This window comes from Betta splendens, chromosome 13 (genome assembly GCF_900634795.4).
Source record: "Betta splendens chromosome 13, fBetSpl5.4, whole genome shotgun sequence".
Lineage (NCBI taxonomy): Eukaryota > Metazoa > Chordata > Actinopteri > Anabantiformes > Osphronemidae > Betta > Betta splendens.
This window is the reverse complement of record NC_040893.2, coordinates 15,191,521-15,211,069: the sequence shown is the minus strand read 5'-3', so window position 1 is coordinate 15,211,069 and position 19,549 is coordinate 15,191,521. Positions and strand designations below refer to the sequence as shown.

The 19,549-nt window shown below is 44.8% G+C and overlaps 2 protein-coding genes, 1 long non-coding RNA gene and 1 other non-coding gene across 6 annotated transcripts in view; 3 read left to right on the top strand and 1 right to left on the bottom strand.

The window, feature by feature from the left end:
• Window positions 1-3,895: 3,895 nt before the first annotated feature.
• Window positions 3,896-3,968, top strand: trnak-uuu (transfer RNA lysine (anticodon UUU)). The gene has a single exon. It is a non-coding gene; the product is annotated as a tRNA-Lys (tRNA).
• A 234-nt stretch (window positions 3,969-4,202) lies between these two features.
• Window positions 4,203-13,701, top strand: LOC114867807 (solute carrier family 25 member 36-A-like). The gene is made up of 7 exons (XM_029170827.3): window positions 4,203-4,653; window positions 6,390-6,554; window positions 7,966-8,043; window positions 9,219-9,319; window positions 10,500-10,566; window positions 10,666-10,955; window positions 11,047-13,701. Exons 1-7 carry the CDS (start codon window positions 4,613-4,615, stop codon window positions 11,238-11,240), a joined length of 936 nt encoding a protein of 311 aa, XP_029026660.1. The 5' UTR covers window positions 4,203-4,612; the 3' UTR covers window positions 11,241-13,701.
• LOC114867809 (uncharacterized) lies at window positions 12,740-17,116 on the bottom strand. Its single transcript, XR_003787935.3, has 2 exons — window positions 16,989-17,116; window positions 12,740-14,758 (listed from the first exon to the last, which is right to left on the bottom strand). It is a non-coding gene; the product is annotated as an uncharacterized LOC114867809 (long non-coding RNA).
• The window catches only part of LOC114867808 (SPRY domain-containing SOCS box protein 4-like), a 21,875-nt gene continuing 19,392 nt past the window's right edge, over window positions 17,067-19,549 (top strand). For all 3 annotated transcript variants that reach the window (XR_008696533.1, XM_055514230.1, XM_029170828.3), the window contains exon 1: window positions 17,067-17,292. The gene's annotated coding sequence lies outside the window, so the exon portion shown is untranslated. The remainder of the gene's footprint in view (window positions 17,293-19,549) is intronic.

The window sequence follows — 19,549 nt, the reverse complement described above, 5'->3', positions numbered from 1 at the left end:
CTGACCTGAAAGATAAGATCATGGCGAGACTGAACAGGCAACCCCGAACCCCACTACAACGGCTAAGTGAAGTACCATCAGAAAGTCTCATGGAAGATGTGAATGCAGCATTGAGAGTGATCCCTACCACAACAATCACAGAAACCAATGAGCTGATATACGCTTCAGCATCAGTGATCCTAGAGGTGCTTGGCTATAAGAGCAACCATGGGAGCCATGAGAAACAATACCCACCATGGAAATGAAGGTTGGAGGCAAAAATCAAGGCAGCTCGGAGGGAAGTGAGCCAAATGACAGAGGCCCAGAGAGGTGCAATGAAAAGACCGATGCCCAAGAGGTACAGCCAGATGACCATACCTGAAGCACTCGAAACTGCCAAGCAAAGGCTACAAGCCTTGGCCAGCCGCCTAAAGAGATACACCAGAGATAACGAAGCCAGACGAATAAACCGGCTGTTCGCAACACAACCTGCGAAAGTGTACTCTCAATGGCAAGGTAATAACAGCAGAGCAAACCCACCAAGGCTGGAAACTGAACAGTACTGGAAGGGTATATGGGAAAGGGAGGCATCACACAACAGTGATGCACAGTGGCTGGTGGATCTGAGGGAAGACCACAGCAACCTCCCTGAACAGAATCCAGTGACTATCACAGTGGCAGACATCCAACATAGAGTCTCAGGTATGAAAAACTGGACAGCACCTGGCCCTGACATGATCCACGCCTACTGGCTAAAGAAGCTCACTGCAATCCATGAGCGCCTGGCAGCACAAATGAACCAGCTGCTAAGGGATGGGACTCACCCTGAATGGCTAACCGAAGGGCGAACGATTCTGATAATGAAGGATCCCTCAAAGGGCACAGTCCCATCCAACTACCGGCCAATAACCTGCCTCTCCACAACATGGAAGCTCATGTCAGGCATCATTGCAGCTAAGATAAGTGGGCACATGAGTCAATACATGAGCGAAGCACAGAAGGGCATTGGTAAGGATACCAGAGGAGCCAAACACCAACTCCTGGTAGACAGAACAGTCGCTCAAGACTGCAGAATGCGACACACCAACCTGTGCACAGCCTGGATCGACTACAAGAAAGCCTATGACTCAATGCCACACACATGGATCACTGAATGCTTGGAGCTGTACAACATCAACAGAACTCTAAGGGCCTTCATTGCAAACTCGATGAGGTTGTGGAGAACCACCCTTGAAGCCAATGGGAAGCCACTTGCCCAAGTATCCATCAAATGTGGCATATACCAAGGAGATGCACTGTCCCCACTGCTGTTCTGCATAGGTCTGAACCCCCTCAGCCAAATAATAAACAAGACTGGCTATGGATACCGACTCCGGAACGGGGCCACCATAAGTCACCTCCTCTACATGGATGACATCAAGCTGTACGCCAAGAGTGAGCGAGACATCGACTCGCTGATCCACACCACCAGGATCTACAGCTCGGACATCGGGATGTCATTCGGACTCGAGAAATGTGGGAGGATGGTGACAAAGAGAGGCAAGGTAATCCACACAGAAGGGGTCTCACTCCCAGAAGGAACAATAGCAGACATTGAGGACAATTACAAGTACCTTGGAATACCACAGGCAAACGGCAACCTTGAACAGGCAACAAGGAATGCGGCAACAGCCAAATACCTCCAACGAGTAAGGCAAGTCCTAAGAAGCCAGCTCAATGGCAAGAACAAATCCCAGGCAATAAACAGCTACGCCCTGCCAGTGATCAGATACCCTGCAGGAATAATAAGGTGGCCAAAGGAAGAGATACAGACCACAGATGTTAAGACACGAAAGCTCCTCACCATGCATGGAGGGTTCCACCCCAAATCCAGCACCCTGAGACTGTACGCTAGCCGCAAGGAAGGAGGCCGAGGACTAGTGAGCGTGAGAGCCACTATCCAGGATGAAACATCCAAGATCCATAAGTACATCAAGGATAAGGCCCCGACAGATGACGTGCTGAGTGAATGTCTCAGGCAGTGGAGAACAGAGGATGAGATGCTGGAAGAGGGACCATCATGGGAGGACAAGCCCTTGCACGGGATGTACCACCGGAACATAACTGAAGTGGCTGATCTCAACAAATCCTACCAATGGCTTGAAAGGGCTGGGCTGAAGGACAGCACAGAGGCACTCATCCTGGCTGCACAGGAGCAGGCCCTGAGCACCAGAGCCATAGAGGCCCAGATCTACCACACCAGACAAGACCCAAGGTGTAGACTGTGCAAAGAGGCCCCAGAGACGGTCCAGCACATAACTGCAGGGTGTAAGATGCTGGCAGGCAAAGCATACATGGAACGCCATAACCAAGTGGCTGGCATAGTATACAGGAACATCTGTGCGGAGTATGGACTGGAAACCCCAAGGTCAAAGTGGGAAACACCTCCCAAGGTGGTAGAGAACGAGCGAGCCAAGATCCTGTGGGACTTCCAGATCCAGACTGACAGAATGGTAATGGCGAACCAACCAGACATTGTGGTGGTGGATAAAGAGCAGAGGAAAGCCGTAGTGGTGGATGTGGCAATACCAAGCGATGGCAACATCAGGAAAAAGGAACATGAGAAACTAGAGAAATACCAAGGGCTCAGAGAAGAACTGGAGAAGGCTTGGAAGGTGAAGGCCACAGTGGTGCCTGTGGTGATCGGAGCACTAGGGGCTGTGACCCCCAAACTGGAGGAGTGGCTACGACAGATCCCTGGAAAAACATCCGAAATCTCAGTCCAGAAAAGTGCAGTCCTAGGAACAGCAAGGATACTGCGCAGAACCCTCAAGCTCCCTGGCCTCTGGTAGAGGACCCGAGCTTGGAAAGTGGATGGAGGGTGAGAATAGAGTTGTTTTATATATATATATATATATATATATATATATATATATATATATATATATATATATATATATATATATATATATATATATATATATATATATATATATATATATATATATATATATACAGGGAGTTGCGCCCTTACAAGTTCTTGAAGGCTTCTTGTAAAGACACATTTAGTTTGAAATTAAATAGAGAAAAACTAGAGACAATCTTTTACTTTTAGTCAGTTGTCTTTCATTTAATTATTCCCCAGCAACTTGTAGCAGTTATAACAGTTGTAAAACTTGTTTTACTGTACAACCACTTACTTGTTTTACAACTACAATAAAAGACTTCTTCAATTTTTATATAAAACAACTAAAACTCTACAACTGGGAACTATAACCTCAGCAGACACACCACAGTACCATGCCTTTTGCAGTGTATCAGTAACACGGTTACATGAGAAACTGTGGCACATGATCTGGTCTTATTGAACTACGGTTGTAATTATGAAATTAGGTGGCACATGGACTTTATTCTGCAGCTCAAATTGGAAAACCTTGTTTTCTGTGTGCAGTTCAGTCTCAGGTCTCCATCTCTGTCTTTTTCCGTTTCTGTCTGTCGCGCACACACCTACACAGACATACACGATGACTGCCCATCCTAAGCATACAAAAAAACCTCTGTATGAAATATTTAGATCACATATACCAAAATAGCCTGAGGTAAAACCAGCGTATACAAGCAACATTTTACCAGTTTCCAAATCCATCTTGGAACATTTATACATATGTTTATATCTTTTAAATAAACATTTTTGGTTTTCATACTTAAAGCAGTGTAGTTGTTTAATTTAGTACATTGATATGATGAGCCAACATATGCTGAAATGCAAGGCAAAGTTAGCAAGGCATGGAATTGCTTTGGTCTAATTCCTGTGATCAGAAAACTCCTTGGCAATTAAGTGCTTGTTACGATCAAGTATTTGTTCCTCACTGTGCTGCTTAATATGTTAGACATAGACATCTTGCGTGAATAAAACAGCTATGAATTCATATTTCGGGCCTGGATAGCTCAGTCGGTAGAGCATCAGACTTTTAATCTGAGGGTCCAGGGTTCAAGTCCCTGTTCAGGCGACAACGCTTTTAAAATAAACATAATTAGAATAAAATTAGAGATTAATAATACCTATTCCTAAAAGAATAATACCTACAATATAGTTTCTAGTCGGAAAACACTGAAAGCTCTTTCATTTCCCCAACAGAACAATGATTTACAGCCCATGAATGAAGTGACAGTGTCATCACGTGAGTGAGTAGTGACGGGGGGCGGGCTTTGTCCCAGCTCAGCCAATCGGCGCTTCTGTTTTGCGGCTTCACAGTCGATGATAAACATTGGTACCGGGCTCTCGGGGCTCTCAGTGAGCAGAGGCGCGTCGACCTGAAGGCAGCCAAGCGTCGTCCGCGGTCGGTGTAACGGGAGCGACTCTCTGACGGCACTCACGCCCATCCCACGGTTAAACATTTCGCAAGGAGGAGACGCAAACCTGTCGCTCTGACATCGGCCTTTTACCTACCGGGAACCCGTTAGCTTCGCGGCTAACGACAGCTAGCTTAGTTAGCTTCTCTGTCACAGCCTCGTTTTTGACCTCCACCGCAAGACAGGCGTTCTGAAGATCATTTACGTGCTAGTTTGGGGATCGCTGCCCCCCTGCTTCACCACGCCCGGCCCCGTTATCCCCGTGTGGTGCCCTGTGGACGGCTCCCGAATATGATAAATAATGAGTCAAAGAGATACTTTGGTTCATCTATTTGCTGGAGGGTGAGTGACCAAATGCCTGTGTCATACTTGTAAGCGCGTAGCTAGCTAGCTCTGATTGCTAACTTTCGTTAGCTAATCGGCGGGTGGTTGCATCACTATGGTTATTATATTGATTTATGACGAGTGGCACAATCTTAAACTGTAAATTAGCGTTAGCGTCTGTTAGCTAAGCGATCCATGTGCATCCACAGGCGCTGAGCTCAATGTCATGCGTTACAATGACATTAGATTGTGAATTAAAGGGCTGGTTTGCAGAATATTGTTATGTGACTTTAGCAATTGTAACCACGAAATATAAATCTCCTGTTACCATAAAAATCTCCTGTTACCCGTGTATGGATTTTGATTGCAGAAGCCGTCAGTGTTAAAGAGATCGCAACCCACTTTGGCCGCTATCTGCGAAAGCATTAGTGCGTCAGAAAAGCAGTGTGCAAACAGATTCGAAAAGAAGGATTTAAAAACAAGAAAAATACTATTATTTGATGCCACTGTTGCGACATCCAGACTGTGGCGCAGTATCACGCAACTTGAGTGAATTTAGGTCAAATCTGTTCATCCGTGCCATGACCGTTTGAAGTCACATGTCAGTGTTTTGACTTATAATTTAACCATCGGCCTGTTTTGCTCCAGGCAACTGTTCTCCCCAGTTGAAAATGAGCGCTTTCCATATTCTTTTTAACACCAGCAGTGTCTCTTCAGTTCAGTACAATCAATGTCAAACCCGGTTTGTAATACATTGACATATTTCACATGTATTTGTTGTAAGTATAGCCTCACCACACCCATTAGTTTACCTCTCAGATACTTCAACAGGTCCATCTCTGCTTTTAGTGCTCACTGAAACTGAGCTAAGTTTACAGATGTCTGTTGTTGGCCCACGTTTAAGCTCTTAAGTTTTTGTTTAATTGTGTACGAAGGTAGTTTTTTAATTTTTTTTAGTCTTATATTTTCCTTAGTGATGTTTTTTTTTACATATTGCTAGCTTGTCAGCATTTCCTGAAATACCTGAGCTGCTCATAAGCAAACACCCTGAATGGAGGATGTTGTGTCTATCTTTTCATGCTGTTTTCTATAACTAAAATTTTAAATTGTTTGTTTTACCATTCACAATGATCAGAATGAGTTTTATTCTCCCGGTTTACACAAGACAAACATGCAATTGCATCTGGTCTGACTCCGTCTTTTTATACCCTCATGCCGAATATTTATTGTTTACACATTATTTACAGGTCTAAACACTTATTTACATAAGTTATTAGCATAGAAGATAGTAATATATAATAGGATGATGAATGCTTGTTTGCTAAACTAAACCTAGAAATGAATCATTTTTATATCAAGAGAATGATACCAATGTTGTTTCCTATTCTTGAAGATTTGAGGCTCTCCGTCAACCTGTTTGAAGCTTTTAGTTGAGCCCGTTTTAATAATTCCTTATACAAATAAATGTATTTGCGTTTGGAATGTGTTGTGGCACTGAGCACAGACTTGCTGTTATTCCCTAAAGAGCACAAAACATTCCTGACTCACTCTCACTGCTCCCACACTGTGCCGTTTCTTGTCTGCGTGACAGGGATCTTTAGAATTCCACTAACCACACTATTGGGTTATTTTTTTATCCATATCATCAACTATCCTAAAGGTTGTTGAGGAACAATACAGAGGTTTAGTTTATCAGCAGTGAATGGGGGTTTGTTATTATGTAACCTGTACCCTTTTTTATTCCTGTCTGCTAGATGTGGGGGCACTGTAGGAGCCATATTGACTTGTCCACTGGAAGTAGTGAAGACCCGTCTACAGTCCTCCTCCATCACCCTGTATGTGTCTGAGGTTCAGCTCAGCACAGTCAACGGGCCCAGCGTGGCCCGCATGTCTCCTCCAGGCCCCCTGCACTGTCTCAAGTGGGTATATTTTTTAGGCACACTCATAAAAGTCTCACATACAGCATGTAATTTTACACAACCTTCAAATATTGCTTAAACATAGAACTCCGTAAACACTTCTAGCCTGTGGTCATTGCAGCACTAACCAAAATGAATGGAGCTCTTCATGTTCGAGGTCATGGTTCTCCCTCCCAGCTCTCACAGAGGTTTGACGGCAGCTGCGTTATGATTCTGTCTGCAGCTGACACCGTGTTTTGCTGGTTGTTGTGCCTGAAATCATACCAACCTCATACTTTGGACAAGCGACACCAGAGCATAAATAAGTTGTTTTAGCCAAAGTGGAAATTGCACAACCAATCTAACAAATATGTTTGTTTGAGACGTTCATAAATACGTTATTTCTGCTGAGTCAGCGTGTGTCAGTTCTTTTCCTCAGTCAAGTATGCCTTGATTTAGGTAAACTGCCAGACATGACACTGATAGGAAATAAGATCAGTTCTGTGAGGGAGAGAATGGCGGGAACTAGTCTAAACAGGTCATGGCTGGACTGCTCTGAGCCCTGGAAAACTGACTTATGGCTCAGTGCCACCTCCCACCTCGACCAAGACGAATTAAAGTGAAACACCAGTCAATCTGGTAATGGACCAGATCCTATCCAATCCTATTTTTGTTTTTGGCTTGTTCACAAACTGGGGTTGTTAAAAGCAGAATACAGTTATGCTTATTTAAAAAAAGGTATAAAATGAGGTCATTGTCATCAAAGCCAGTGTAGAAACTTGTTAAAACTAACTGTATCAAAGTATCAAGAAGAAGCAGTTTGCAGCCAATCACGTGACGTAGTGGCAGGTGGTGGTGGTCAGGGAGGCTGCATAAAAATGCCAAATGTCATGAGGGATGCATCTGTCCAGGCCTGCATGTTACAGCCATCTAAGCCCAAAATGGCACACCAGTGTTTAGACATGACACACACGGATGATTAGAGCGCATCTGTTTTAGGCTGAATATTAAAGTGTGAGGCAGCTTACATGTGTAGCTTAATAAACTATATGCTGCCGCCCGCTAAAGCGGACAGTTTATTGGACAATAGCTTGAACATCCATGCGTGTGTTTTTACTGGACCCAGTAGTGTTCATTACTCAGCAGCTCAAAAGTGTCGAGGCAAATGACTGACTAGTGACAATTATTCTATTCTTAGAGCGCTGCTGGTTCTAAGACTTCAGAAGTAGGTTAAAGTTCATCAGGTGTGGAGTTTATGGTGGTTGGAAAAGTTGTAGATCATAAAACTAAGGGAAAAGGTTTGAGTTTGTATAGAGAGATTTAACTATGCAAGACACTACAATACATCAGGCAACAATGTGAAGAATGCAGGCATTTAATCACACAACCTTGCAGGTCCTTACATAAATGCTTCTGTTTGTTTCACTATCAGATTGATACTGGAGAAGGAGGGACCTCGCTCGCTGTTCAGAGGCCTGGGGCCAAACCTGGTGGGCGTGGCACCTTCCAGGTAAGACGGTGCTGTGTTTTACAGGTGAAAGTGATTGCTACTAGTCCTGCTTCACCGCATATGTTTTAGTGCGTCAAAGTGCTGCATAGCATTGGAGCCGTTTCCAGTGTCCTGATGCCGTAATATACTAAACAAAGGCCGTGGCTGTTTTATCTAATCATTTTCAAACATTACTTTAGTATCAGCTTTTGCAGTGCAGGAGGACTTTTTGGTAACGCAAGCACTTGTTGCACACACTGGCTGAGAACTCTTACTTACTTACTTACTGTGGGTGAGCTTACACATTACAGATGAGCTTAGCTGTGTATTATGTAAACTTCCTTTCTTTGGGTCTTTTGGGATCCACACTCATTTAGGTCTCATTCATCTTCATGATCCTCTCAGCAGTTTTTGTGCCGTTCTAATGGTTAGTAAACTTTACGGCAGCAACATGCTGACAACAGACTGTTCTTTAAACGGCGGCAGTTACATATTAACGTATTTTGGCCCAATCATTAATTACCCTGAGTGGTAATTACAGGAACAAAGTGGCGGCTAATGGTGGTGGGCAGCAGCTAATGATGCCAGTGCCAAGCATACGTGGAGTGTTGTGTTAGTGCCCATACACGCATGAGTGGCGCTGAAGAGAAGGCAGCGGCAGCGAGGCCTCCCGAGCTTTGACGCGCATTTAAAGCGAAACGCACAAACACGGTCTTCTAATGTGACTGATAAGCTGCGAGCATCATTAACAGTCTAAACACATTTGACAAAATAAATAGAATCCACATTAAACCGCTGCCAGTACGGGAGAAAGGAGAGAGAGAAGCCACTTTGGACAGGAATATAAACGTGACCATTATTCCCCTTAATTAGTGAAAATAAAGGCAACATGAGCTTTTTCTAATGAAAGCGCTCTTTGTTCAACGGGGCCCGTTTGCTCAGACTGTTGGTTCTGCTCTCAGCTTTTCTGTAAATGAATTTTCAAAGCTCATTAAGCTCAACCTGACATGGGGACACTTTTACTTGTTAATGCATTGTAATTAATAGTCTACAGTGCTACCGGGGGGCACACAGCTGACTGGGACTAATTAGCTTTCCTGCAAATCACTAAAACATGGCATAAATTACTTGTTTTCCTTGTTCTGGTGTATCGTGCACTGACCTGTTTTGTTTTTTTTTTCGTCTGCTTTCAATAGAGCAATCTACTTTGCTGCTTACTCCACTGCCAAAGAGAAACTGAACGGTGTGTTGGAACCTGACTCCACACAGGTACACATGGTGTCGGCTGGAATGGCAGGTGAATACACATCTGAAGTCACACCCTAACATGCACCGCTAAGTAAGACTTGTTAACATGGGGAAGCATTTTCAGGATGCTTGTCAGGAGTAGGGGAGCGTTACCCAGTCAGCTCTGCTCAGTGCACGCTGTACTGCACAGGTACTGTTGATGTCAGTCGTCCTGTCTCTGTAGAGAACAAACACGGTAGAATTAGTGTGTTGAGTGACAGCATACATAAATGTACTTATGTGTTAAAACACACCTGTCCTGTTTCTTTCACCTTTTCCCCAGAGAGGTTTGTGAGCTCAAAACAACTTTGTTTTACAGACCTGATTGAGCTGAAGTGACGTTATACATTAGAACAGCTAGTTTTGGTTTCCGTTTGGTTTCTGCCTGGTCTAATAACAAACGTGAACCAAAGGCTAGAGCAGGGTGTGAATACTACTCTAACCAGGCTAGTTTTATTCCTGCAGCCCAAAATAACCCAACGTACTTGATCCTTGCAGTGTTTCATTCATTCATTCGTCTGCTGAAGTGAAGCAGTCTGTGTAAACTGGGCTGATCAAGCCTTTTGTTTGCTGTGATTTCTGTTTCTGTCTACCACGCCGAGCAGGCTCCGCGAGCCGTTGTTGCTTTGTTACGCGCATCAAGGGACGTTTGAAGTGACAGGAGCGAGCGCGTCCCTGCTGCCGTTGTGGTGTTAGGGGTGAATCACACATGGTTTCACGTGAATGTGCTGCGTTAAATCCTGTGGGTCAGTGCGGGGAATGGGGACTTTAAATGGTTGCATGCCGGTCACTTTGCTACACACGAGCCTGTGTCTGTTTTAGGCTTTTACTCTACCATAGCTCTCCTCTCGCAAGGGCATGAGACCCCCGCACCACCAGGGGTCTCTAGCTGCATCTGTGAGGAGTTACTTGGGTCTGCGTGAGTACTCGCCACAGATCTATGCTTCTTTTAATATATCTGGTTTTTCTTTCTCTCTCTCTCTCTCTCTATTTCTGTCCTCTACCGTTTCTCGATCTAGGTAAAAGGACATAATTACACTGGTTTTAACTTTTAACCAACATGAATGCAACTTAAAGCACATTCATATCTTGACCTTTTAGTGTAGCCAGTGTTTTGTGCGTAACTTGTAGTCTGATTCTATGTCTAGGTTTTGAATGAGCTGTAATCCTCTTGCTTCTTTCTTTCACAGGTTTTACAGCCATCACTGCGACCAACCCAATATGGCTCATAAAGACCCGTCTACAGTTAGATGCTAGGTAAACATGACACTTGGGTGCCAGCCTGCTAGACTTTCAGTTTAGTCAGTCATGTTCCAATGTCTTTGATCTCATGTGTGAATGTTCTCGTTTTGTCAGGAACCGAGGCGAACGCAGGATGAGTGCGTTTGAGTGTGTGCAGCGGGTCTATCGGGCCGACGGCCTGCGAGGCTTCTACAGGGGAATGTCGGCGTCCTACGCCGGCATCTCTGAGACTGTGATCCACTTTGTGATTTATGAAAACATCAAACGGCGTCTCCTGGAGGCCAAAGCGCCACAAAACATGGAGGAGGAGGAGGAGGCGTCCAAAGACGCTTCAGACTTTGTTGGGATGATGCTCGCTGCTGCCACTTCAAAGACATGTGCCACAACTATTGCCTATCCTCACGGTACGAGTCCGTTTAGAACCAAGATAATGTTAATTTGTCCTATTTAAGGTAGCTTTCCGTTCCATCTCTCCCTTTTGTCTTCTCTTCCCAGAGGTGATCCGGACCAGGTTACGTGAGGAGGGCACCAAGTACCGCTCATTTTTCCAGACTTTAACTACAGTGCCCAAAGAGGAGGGCTATCGTGCTTTGTACCGCGGCCTCACCACACACCTGGTGCGGCAGATTCCCAACACCGCCATCATGATGTGCACCTATGAGCTTGTAGTCTATCTCCTCAACGGTTAAAGCCCCACCCCCATCTTAGACGGTGTGTGTAACCCTGACCCTGTTCAGAGACAGAACCGGAATGAGCACGACTGCACACCAACCTACTTACCAGAAGAGGACAGAAACGTCACACTGAGCTTTGTGTCGGTGACACGAGTGGTAGTTTTCTAACCAAAAGGGTCTGGAGTGAGGAGGAGGTCTGAAAAGATTGTAACTGGTTCAGGTTTCTAGGTTTAGCAGTAGCAAAGAAACTGTTACTCTGTTTTTATTTAATTCCATCCCTTCCAACCTTTTACTTCTGTATGTTGCTTGTGGAAGCCCAGATGTAGAGCGCTGAAGAGAGATTCTCTATATTCTGCCTCTGCCAGTACTAATAAGAGGAGGGGTACAGTGATTCCAGTCTTTACTACCTAGTGGATGTAAGACCCTCTTCAGCTGTAGGCTTTGTCGTCATGCTGATGGTCATGTGTAATCTTTGTTAACAGTGTCATGTAGCATTCCCTGCATCCCTCAGAGGCCCAGATTAATGGAATAATAGGTAGGCTCCACACGAGGCAGGGAGGTGGGGGCTGAACCTTGTGAACACGTGACGTGGCCTGTGACAGCTGTTGGAGCTGGTTGACCTGTTGCAGCAAAGATGTAGAAATGTAGCTGTACACTGGTATTGTGTGGTGAATGTTTTATATATATCGACATAGACACACTGTCATAAAAGTTTTCAGTAACCAAATACTAGTGATGTCCTCATAATTTAAGAATTGACATGCATTTACTGCTCTTTACATAAATGGCCACATGACTGGTATGCGCTTGCCTGTTACAGCTGACGTCTGGTCTTCAACACTTAAGAGCAGTCACTCAAAGTGTAAAGACTCACCAACCTGAACCAGAACCTTATCCTCCATTCTAACAACTGGAATGTAAATAAAAAAGGAGGGATAACTTTAATTAATGCAAGAGTTTAGACTGACCAATATTTTGAAATAAAATAAATACAGTTAACACGTTTTAATGAATTCTAACATATTAAAATCTATATTAAAAACGCCTGCGTGACCTGACCAAGTTGCATCTGTCTGCTTTTGGTAAAATGAAAACGTAGTTTCTTTAGAGTGGAAGAGGTTTGGTAGATGTTAGTTGTTACCGTCTTCTCAAACATTGATGTTCTCCTAGTATTTAACAAATCTTCATCTCGTGTTTTTTTTTTTTGTTTGTTTTTTTTTTGGGAATCCAAGCTAGTTTTACAAGCGAGGACAATCCTCTGGAGTTTACGCTGTGGAAGAATACGCACATTAATAACATGCAGATCAGTATGAAAATAAAAGTACAACAAAAAAGATTTTTATTAATCAGTCATTAGAGGAAAACATTCCCTGCATCTGGACTGGTTATAAAATGGAACTGTTGTTTTGTCAGGATGTCTGTTAAGGTATGAGAAGGTGCTTGGTCTCTGCGTCACATGCATTTGTTTTTGTTTTGTTTTTCACTTTTTTTTTTTTTAATCTCCTTTTTCAAACAGTGAAGCTGACAAGAACTGTGTTTTGACTTCCATATTAATTCCTGGCAACTGTGCCACTAATGTTCCTTTATGCATTTCTGTAATCAGGCCACACCAGAAGCTCTGTAATATTTACATGCATGGCTTTGCACCAATCACTGTCTGTCTGTAAAAGCCAAGGCCGTTGCAGTAAAGTTAATTTAACATTTAACATTTGACGGCCTGATGGGTCATTGTGCTGGTGTGAGGTCACTGGGCTGTTGCTCACTTACTTGGTGCCGTTGTGCTGTAGATTGCAGAACCAGCTCGAGTGTCCAGCCCCAAAGAGCTGAAGATATGTTTCCACTGATGCTATTGAAGGACCGTTCAGTGTGAAGCTCTCAGCTTTGCAGAAATGCATAAAGGAACATGAAGGACGCAGCAGTTAAACCTCGTCTGATGCTGTTAGAGATGCTAACAGACTAACTGCTAATCATTGCGCTGCTGATGTAGTCGGTGGAGACTCCGTGGGAGCCACTGTTGCTGCTAGTGATTAGACGCTTGTGTTTCAGTGCGACGGCTACACTCCCATTGTTTCAAAAATCGTAACTAAATTGACAGTCAGTTCACCCATTTTATTTTGTCTTATTTGCTTTTGTCTAACTACAAACAATTGTTTTTTTTTATTTTCAAACCTAATAAATCTGAACTTTAAATTCCAAATATACGCAGAGAAAATCCTATTCTCTTTGCGTCACCCGATTCTTTATCCGAATATTTCTATGCATTTCCTTCACTGTGTTAGTGTCTGTGGTTTGTCAGATGCATCCCATGGTTTCCCATGCAGTGTGTGCTAGTAAGTGAGTGTGTGTTGCCTGTGTTTGCTTGATGACAATTATGTCATTCAGTCGTGTGAAAGAGACCATAACCGTATGTATGCACATACAGGAACTGCTGCAAACAGTGTTGCTTTCTTTTTCAAATAAATTTGTCTCGTCCTGACGCCAGGTTTTTGTTTGGTTCTTTTCTTCTGTTGTCATTGATGAGTCGAATAAGTGGCTCAGTCTATGCATTCTGTCATAACTGTTTTTGTAAAACAAGAAATCAATAAAATGGAAATAGTGCAAGAACAATCCAGTGTCAGAAAAGGTCACTGTCTGTTCACCCCTGGAGGTTCACAGCAGGATGCCTAATACAAAGATGAGCCTGTTTTGGTACAGCATTATTCATTTAGAGCTGAGAAGAGTGAACAATTGCTATTTTTTTAATATAAGATGAGATAAGATAAAAGCAACAGCTGCTGCTGTTGCTTTTAAATGCAGGTCTATAACTGAGACGCTGCACAGCCACTCACCATGTGAGTGCTGCTTGTCTCTCTGCAGCTTTTCTGCTTCCTGTTAGATTTCCTGCCGCCAGGTGGCAGCATTGAGCTGCTCCTCTTAACGCTCCAGCACTGCATCATCGACACAGTGGAGCTGATACTGAACGCTCACAGCCTGTTGGGGGACAGGCAGCTATGTGAAAGCTTGGCCAAAAAAAGCTGAGCACAAACAGCAAAGACAGTAAGTGAACTAAAAGATGCCTGGGCTTAAAAACAAAACTTCGTTAATACTCATGTCCTGCAACCGTTGCGCCCCACGGCTCCATTAGCTCCAGCAGGACCAGCCTCAGTCAGATGCCACAGTGTTTATTTGGTGTCAGACGGAAGGAGAGCGTGTTCCCACAACATGCAACCTGCCAACACTGCCAGTGTTCTGCATAATAATAATAAATATGTTGGTTGTGCCTCACTTGTAAATTGAATTGAGAGCCACAGAGCTGATTATAGTAAAAGAAGCACCAGTCTTCTAATCCTTATTCTTACTTTGGCCTGTTTTCTGACACAGTTTTCAGCTTCCACTCAATTCCAAGACTTTGGCGTCGAACACAGACTCACAGGAGAAGCAGAGGCTGAGGTATCGTGACTGTTCGATCCCACAGCGACGGCGACTGCGCCTCCTGCAGCTGCAGCTGAGAGCATCTTCCCTCCAGACGCAGCGTCCTCGCTCTGCCCACACTGCTGAGATGGAAAACAGCAACTGCAGCATATGGCTGGTGGTCGTGCACAAAGCATTATGTCCACCACATTGCGTGCGTGGATTAGGAGAAAATGCAGTGAGTGCATTCCTCCTCTCCAGTCCTCCATGTGCTTCTTCTGCAGGCACTTAACTCTCGTTTAACATAGTTGTTCTGTGCATCGTAAAGAGCCTAACGGCTGAACTCATCCACTAAAAGGTTACATTAAAGGCAGCATCACACAGATGTAGAGATCCACTTTGTTGGATGTGTTTATTCAACTACACAATCTTCAGCAGGTGACAGAAAGTAACTAAATGTAGACGTAAATCATTTACTTTTGTAAATGATTCAACTTTTTTAATGCACTTATGATATTTTAAGGTTTTTAGATACACTATTGTGTAAAAGAACAAAGAAGTACAAAAGCTGAAGAGAAAATTAACTTATATCAACTGTCTTGCTCCCTTGTTAACAAGTAAACATGAGAAAGGTTAAATGTGACTGTCTCCTAACAATTTAATACCATTAAAAAAAGCCCAATCTGCAAATTGCTAATGAGCAAACACAACTTTGACCCTCGTCTGAACCCACAACCCACGAGCACATCACTGTGGCTTGGAACCAAGAGTCATTCCTCTGTGTCTTTCTCTCCCACACCCAAATCACCTATAGGACACAAAGCAACGCTGCTCCCTTAACTCTCCAACGAGCCCGAATCCTCATGGTGATTGTTTTATTGCTTTTTACTTTGCGTCATCCAATTACGACAACACAACTGGTCCAGGGAGACAGAGGGGGACAGGATGTGGACGCGAGGGCCGGACAGAGGCGGACAGTGGGGGGTAATGAACGGGGAGGGGTGAGGAGGAGGGGAGGGAGGGGAGGCCGTGTAATGAAATCCAGAGAAAAACAACATCTGATGCGGCGTCTGTCGGAGGACAAGGGACGGATTCTGTGCAGCTTCCTCTGAAGCCACAGGCGCAGGGACGCACACGCAGACGCGCACATGCGTTACACAGCGGCGGGTCCCCGGCGTGCACGCAGAGCACAAGCGCTGTGAGTCACGATCGGTGGAAAGCGCCTCCGCCTCACTGGGATCAACTTTCTGACTATGAGTAACAGACGTTTGACTGCGTGTGGCTGCAGCTACTGGCACAGACACAGGAGCGGCCTGACATTGTGCTTTCTCACTGACAGTTATATAAGAAGATTACAATATTCATGTCTTTATGCTAAATATGAAGCTGAGGCCGGAGGGTGGTTAGTTTACCAAGAAACAGCTGGACTTGTCTGTTTTAACTCTTCAGGCTGGATTTCTTCCCGTTTCCAGTTCGTCCACTCAAATAAGCTGCAGGTTTTATTAGTTATTAAATAAATATCTGTGTTGTCGGCTTTTCCTTCTGTCTCGGAACTGATCTTTACAATCAAGGTCAATGATTACATTTGTTCAATGGGCTGATTTGTGCTGATTGGTTAACCCATCAACTTCACACACTCGAGTTGTCTTTGGGATTGATTTTTATCCAGGCCTTTATAATCGACTGTGACTCATTGCATCAAGGATCATTGTCATAATGAGGGAACACTGAGCGCCCTAATGCTCAGATCACATGCATTGTCCCTTTGGTGTTGAATAAGACTGCGTTCAGCAGTTTGAATAGTAACCAAACCTTTGAGCACCACGAAACCAAACAAACCAGAGTTAATCTTGTGGGTGTGATCTGGCAATAGCTAATCTTAGTTTGGTTTTAATCTAAACATCAAGATAATCTAAACATCCCACTACTTCAAGATACTTCTCATCAGAGGTACTTTATCTACCTAAAATCACGTAAAAACAGTGTACCTGTAAAATTTGTTTACTATTCTTATGTTAATATATATAAAAAAAAAAACTACTATAAAAGAAGCAGCCAGATCGTGGTTCACAAAACAACTATGTGAGGCACGAAGCGGTCTCCACCCTGCATCAAGTACCCGACACTACGGAATGTAACAGGAAGCGTACCTTACAAAATAAAAGCATGCATGTGTACTAAACCCATCAATCGGGTGAAGGGGCGGATCTTTTAGCGTGCTAAATCACGCGCAAACAAAACCCGGAGCCGGTACATAAATTGCAATCAAAATCCATGAATTAATTCCAGATATAAAATTGCTAAATAGTGATTATTTTAACACACGGGGGAAGCCCCGCTTGTTTGCGTCGTGGCCACCTTGACGCCAGTTACCTTTGCTTGATCCCGACCCTCCAGCCAATCAGCGGGCGTCAGGGACGCACGAGCGTTGATAACATCCACGGAACAGGCGGCGGGCAGGAGGAACAAAGAAAGCTCGGAGGGCGTCCGCTCGCTTCGCCAAGTCGAACGCGCGCACAGTTGTGGCGTAGCCGCGTCTATTCCAACCTCTTTGAGGCGTTCAATGTGCGGAGCTCGACTGTTTGTCTGTGCCGAGGAAGGAGGAAACTTGGCGTCGGGAGCGGCTCGACGGCTCGTCTTTCACCGAACCGTCTTCCGTGGAGACGCTGGCGTCAAGGTACCGTGCGATGAGTTGGACTCGTTTCTTTCTTTAAAATGGAACGCAGAGGCCAAACGACAGCGGCAGAACACGCCGACCGTGTAATTGCTTCAATGAGAGCGAGCGAGCGAGAGAGAGAGAGAGAGTCACGCAACTCCCTGCACAAAGTTTGCGCCTGTGTTTTTCCGACAGATGCGTCTTCACGCGCACGATGCCAGAGAAACGCCGCTGTCTCTAAACTAATACATATTATTGCTCATTTGTAAAATGTTAACGGCACAAACGTAGAAGAAATAAGTGAAAGTCATTTTCTGACTGTGCGGCATCTCTACTTAATTTCGGGAAAACTCAAACCTAACATTTATATATTTAATTCAGTTTAAGTTTAGTTTTTTTCACACCCCACGTTAAACAGTCGTGACGCGGTGACGTTCACACTTTGTCCCATTGTTTTACTGCGTTTAGGAGCTGGGTTCACGCGAGGCCACGTCTGTCGCTGAGACCAGCTGGCTGCCTTTTATTAAAGGTCCACTTTTCACCAGGCAGCGTTCACGCGTCGCTCATTTCCCCTGGAAGACCCTTCATTCTTCATTACACACACACACACACACACACACACACACACACACACACACACACACACACACACACACACACACACACACACACACACACACTGGCCTGGTTGAATTCACCACCGGTGCGACTACTTGAAGTTCGCCTCCTATTCAGAGGCTAAACGCTGCGCCTGTACCCGCACCATCTGCTCTGCCCTCCTGAGCATTGGCAGGCGACTGTCCAGATCCAGTGAGAGATCCGTGTGGGTGGACCGCAGCAGATGGCGGCGTGGAGAACATGGCTGGCTGATGTGGTGGCTTGGCTCGCTGTTGTTGCTGTTGTCGGCGGCGTAGTGAAGCGCCAAAGGAACGTCTCGCCCGCAAATGCAGATTGGCCTCCGGTTTCCGGCAGAGTCGACCTGTGTGTTGCTGACCTCTGACCTCTGTCTGGGGTTTGACCTCCATGTTGGCGGGTGGGTGGCGTAATGTGCTCACAGTGGGGTGCCCAGTCACGTTCAATCCTTCCAGAGAAGCAGGAAGCGCAAAACAATATTGATGGACCTCTTTACTGATGTATGATAATGTGTTGGTGTATAAACGACCAATCACGTCACAATTAGTTCTGCTTCCCTAAAATCCATGTAAAGTCCTTGCTGGAACGGTTATTAGAGCGGCTCTCAGCTGTGTGTTCTTGCAATCTGCTGTTTGGGGAGCTGCTATATTGTCAATTATTCATTGGTTATTTTCAGGCCAAAATAATGTAAGCGGCGCTTATTCTCGGGCCTGGTCTCTCCAAATGGCACACGCCGGTGCTTGTGTGCGGCTTAAATTCACTGGCGTGAAACCCCCGACTGTTAAGGAGCCCGTTGGACAGAAAACCTTTGCTTATACTGGTTATACTGGTGGCATTGGTTGTATTGGTTTGAATGTATTTTCTAAAAGCAGACGTCCTCAAAGGCAAATGGAATAATGATGCTTGCATGACTTTAACATTACGGTACAACTCCATTTACCTGATGGAGCAGCCAGCGACTCCGTGCTAAATGGGTGTTTTGCTCATAGCATCACTGTCGGGGTGTTTTGTTGAATTTATTTATGTTGACAAATGAGGTGGGAAGCAATTGCTATGCTCCGCCATTATCCCTTCTGTGTCAAGTAGCACATCATGTGTAATGATGGCTGTGGGTGGCACCCAGGTATATGATTCTCCCTCCTGCTGCTGTCACAAACCCAGCGCTGGCCTTCATGGAGATGAGCTTCCAATTTAGCTCTAATATTATAACGCTTAGCGTAGATGTTAAAATGTGTCTGTCTTGTGATGTTGGCCTGAAAACTGACTTTGTGCCTCAGTAGTTGTTTTAGGTTCAAGTCTCATCACCTGACGTGAGAGATTTTTTTTTTTTCTCACTCGGATGCGGATGTGTGAGGCGCATTCGCCGATGCAGATCACAGTAGCTGCCAGTGATCTGGGCACGGGCCAAGCTGCACTCCTGGAGCGGTGTTGCGTTCGAGTGAGTCATTTACATACTCTGCTCTGACTGGACAGTTGTTGCCTCTTTCACAAAGCTGGCACGTCGAAGCCGAGTCAGCAATAATCAGGAAACCTGGTAATGTTCCCAGCTTCATGACGGGTGTTAAACTGACTCTACTAGTTTTTCACTGGAATCAAACAACGCCTGATTGATGTAGTTGAGTCACAGTCAGGCCGGAGTCGCTTG

Bases quoted from the DNA above. Each gene is read 5' to 3' on its own strand.
- LOC114867807 (XM_029170827.3), top strand. From the start codon at position 4,613: ATGAGTCAAAGAGATACTTTGGTTCATCTATTTGCTGGAGG. The intron at 10,567-10,665 runs GTAAACATGACA...TCGTTTTGTCAG, and splicing joins CGTCTACAGTTAGATGCTAG to GAACCGAGGCGAACGCAGGA. The intron at 10,956-11,046 runs GTACGAGTCCGT...TTCTCTTCCCAG, and splicing joins AACTATTGCCTATCCTCACG to AGGTGATCCGGACCAGGTTA.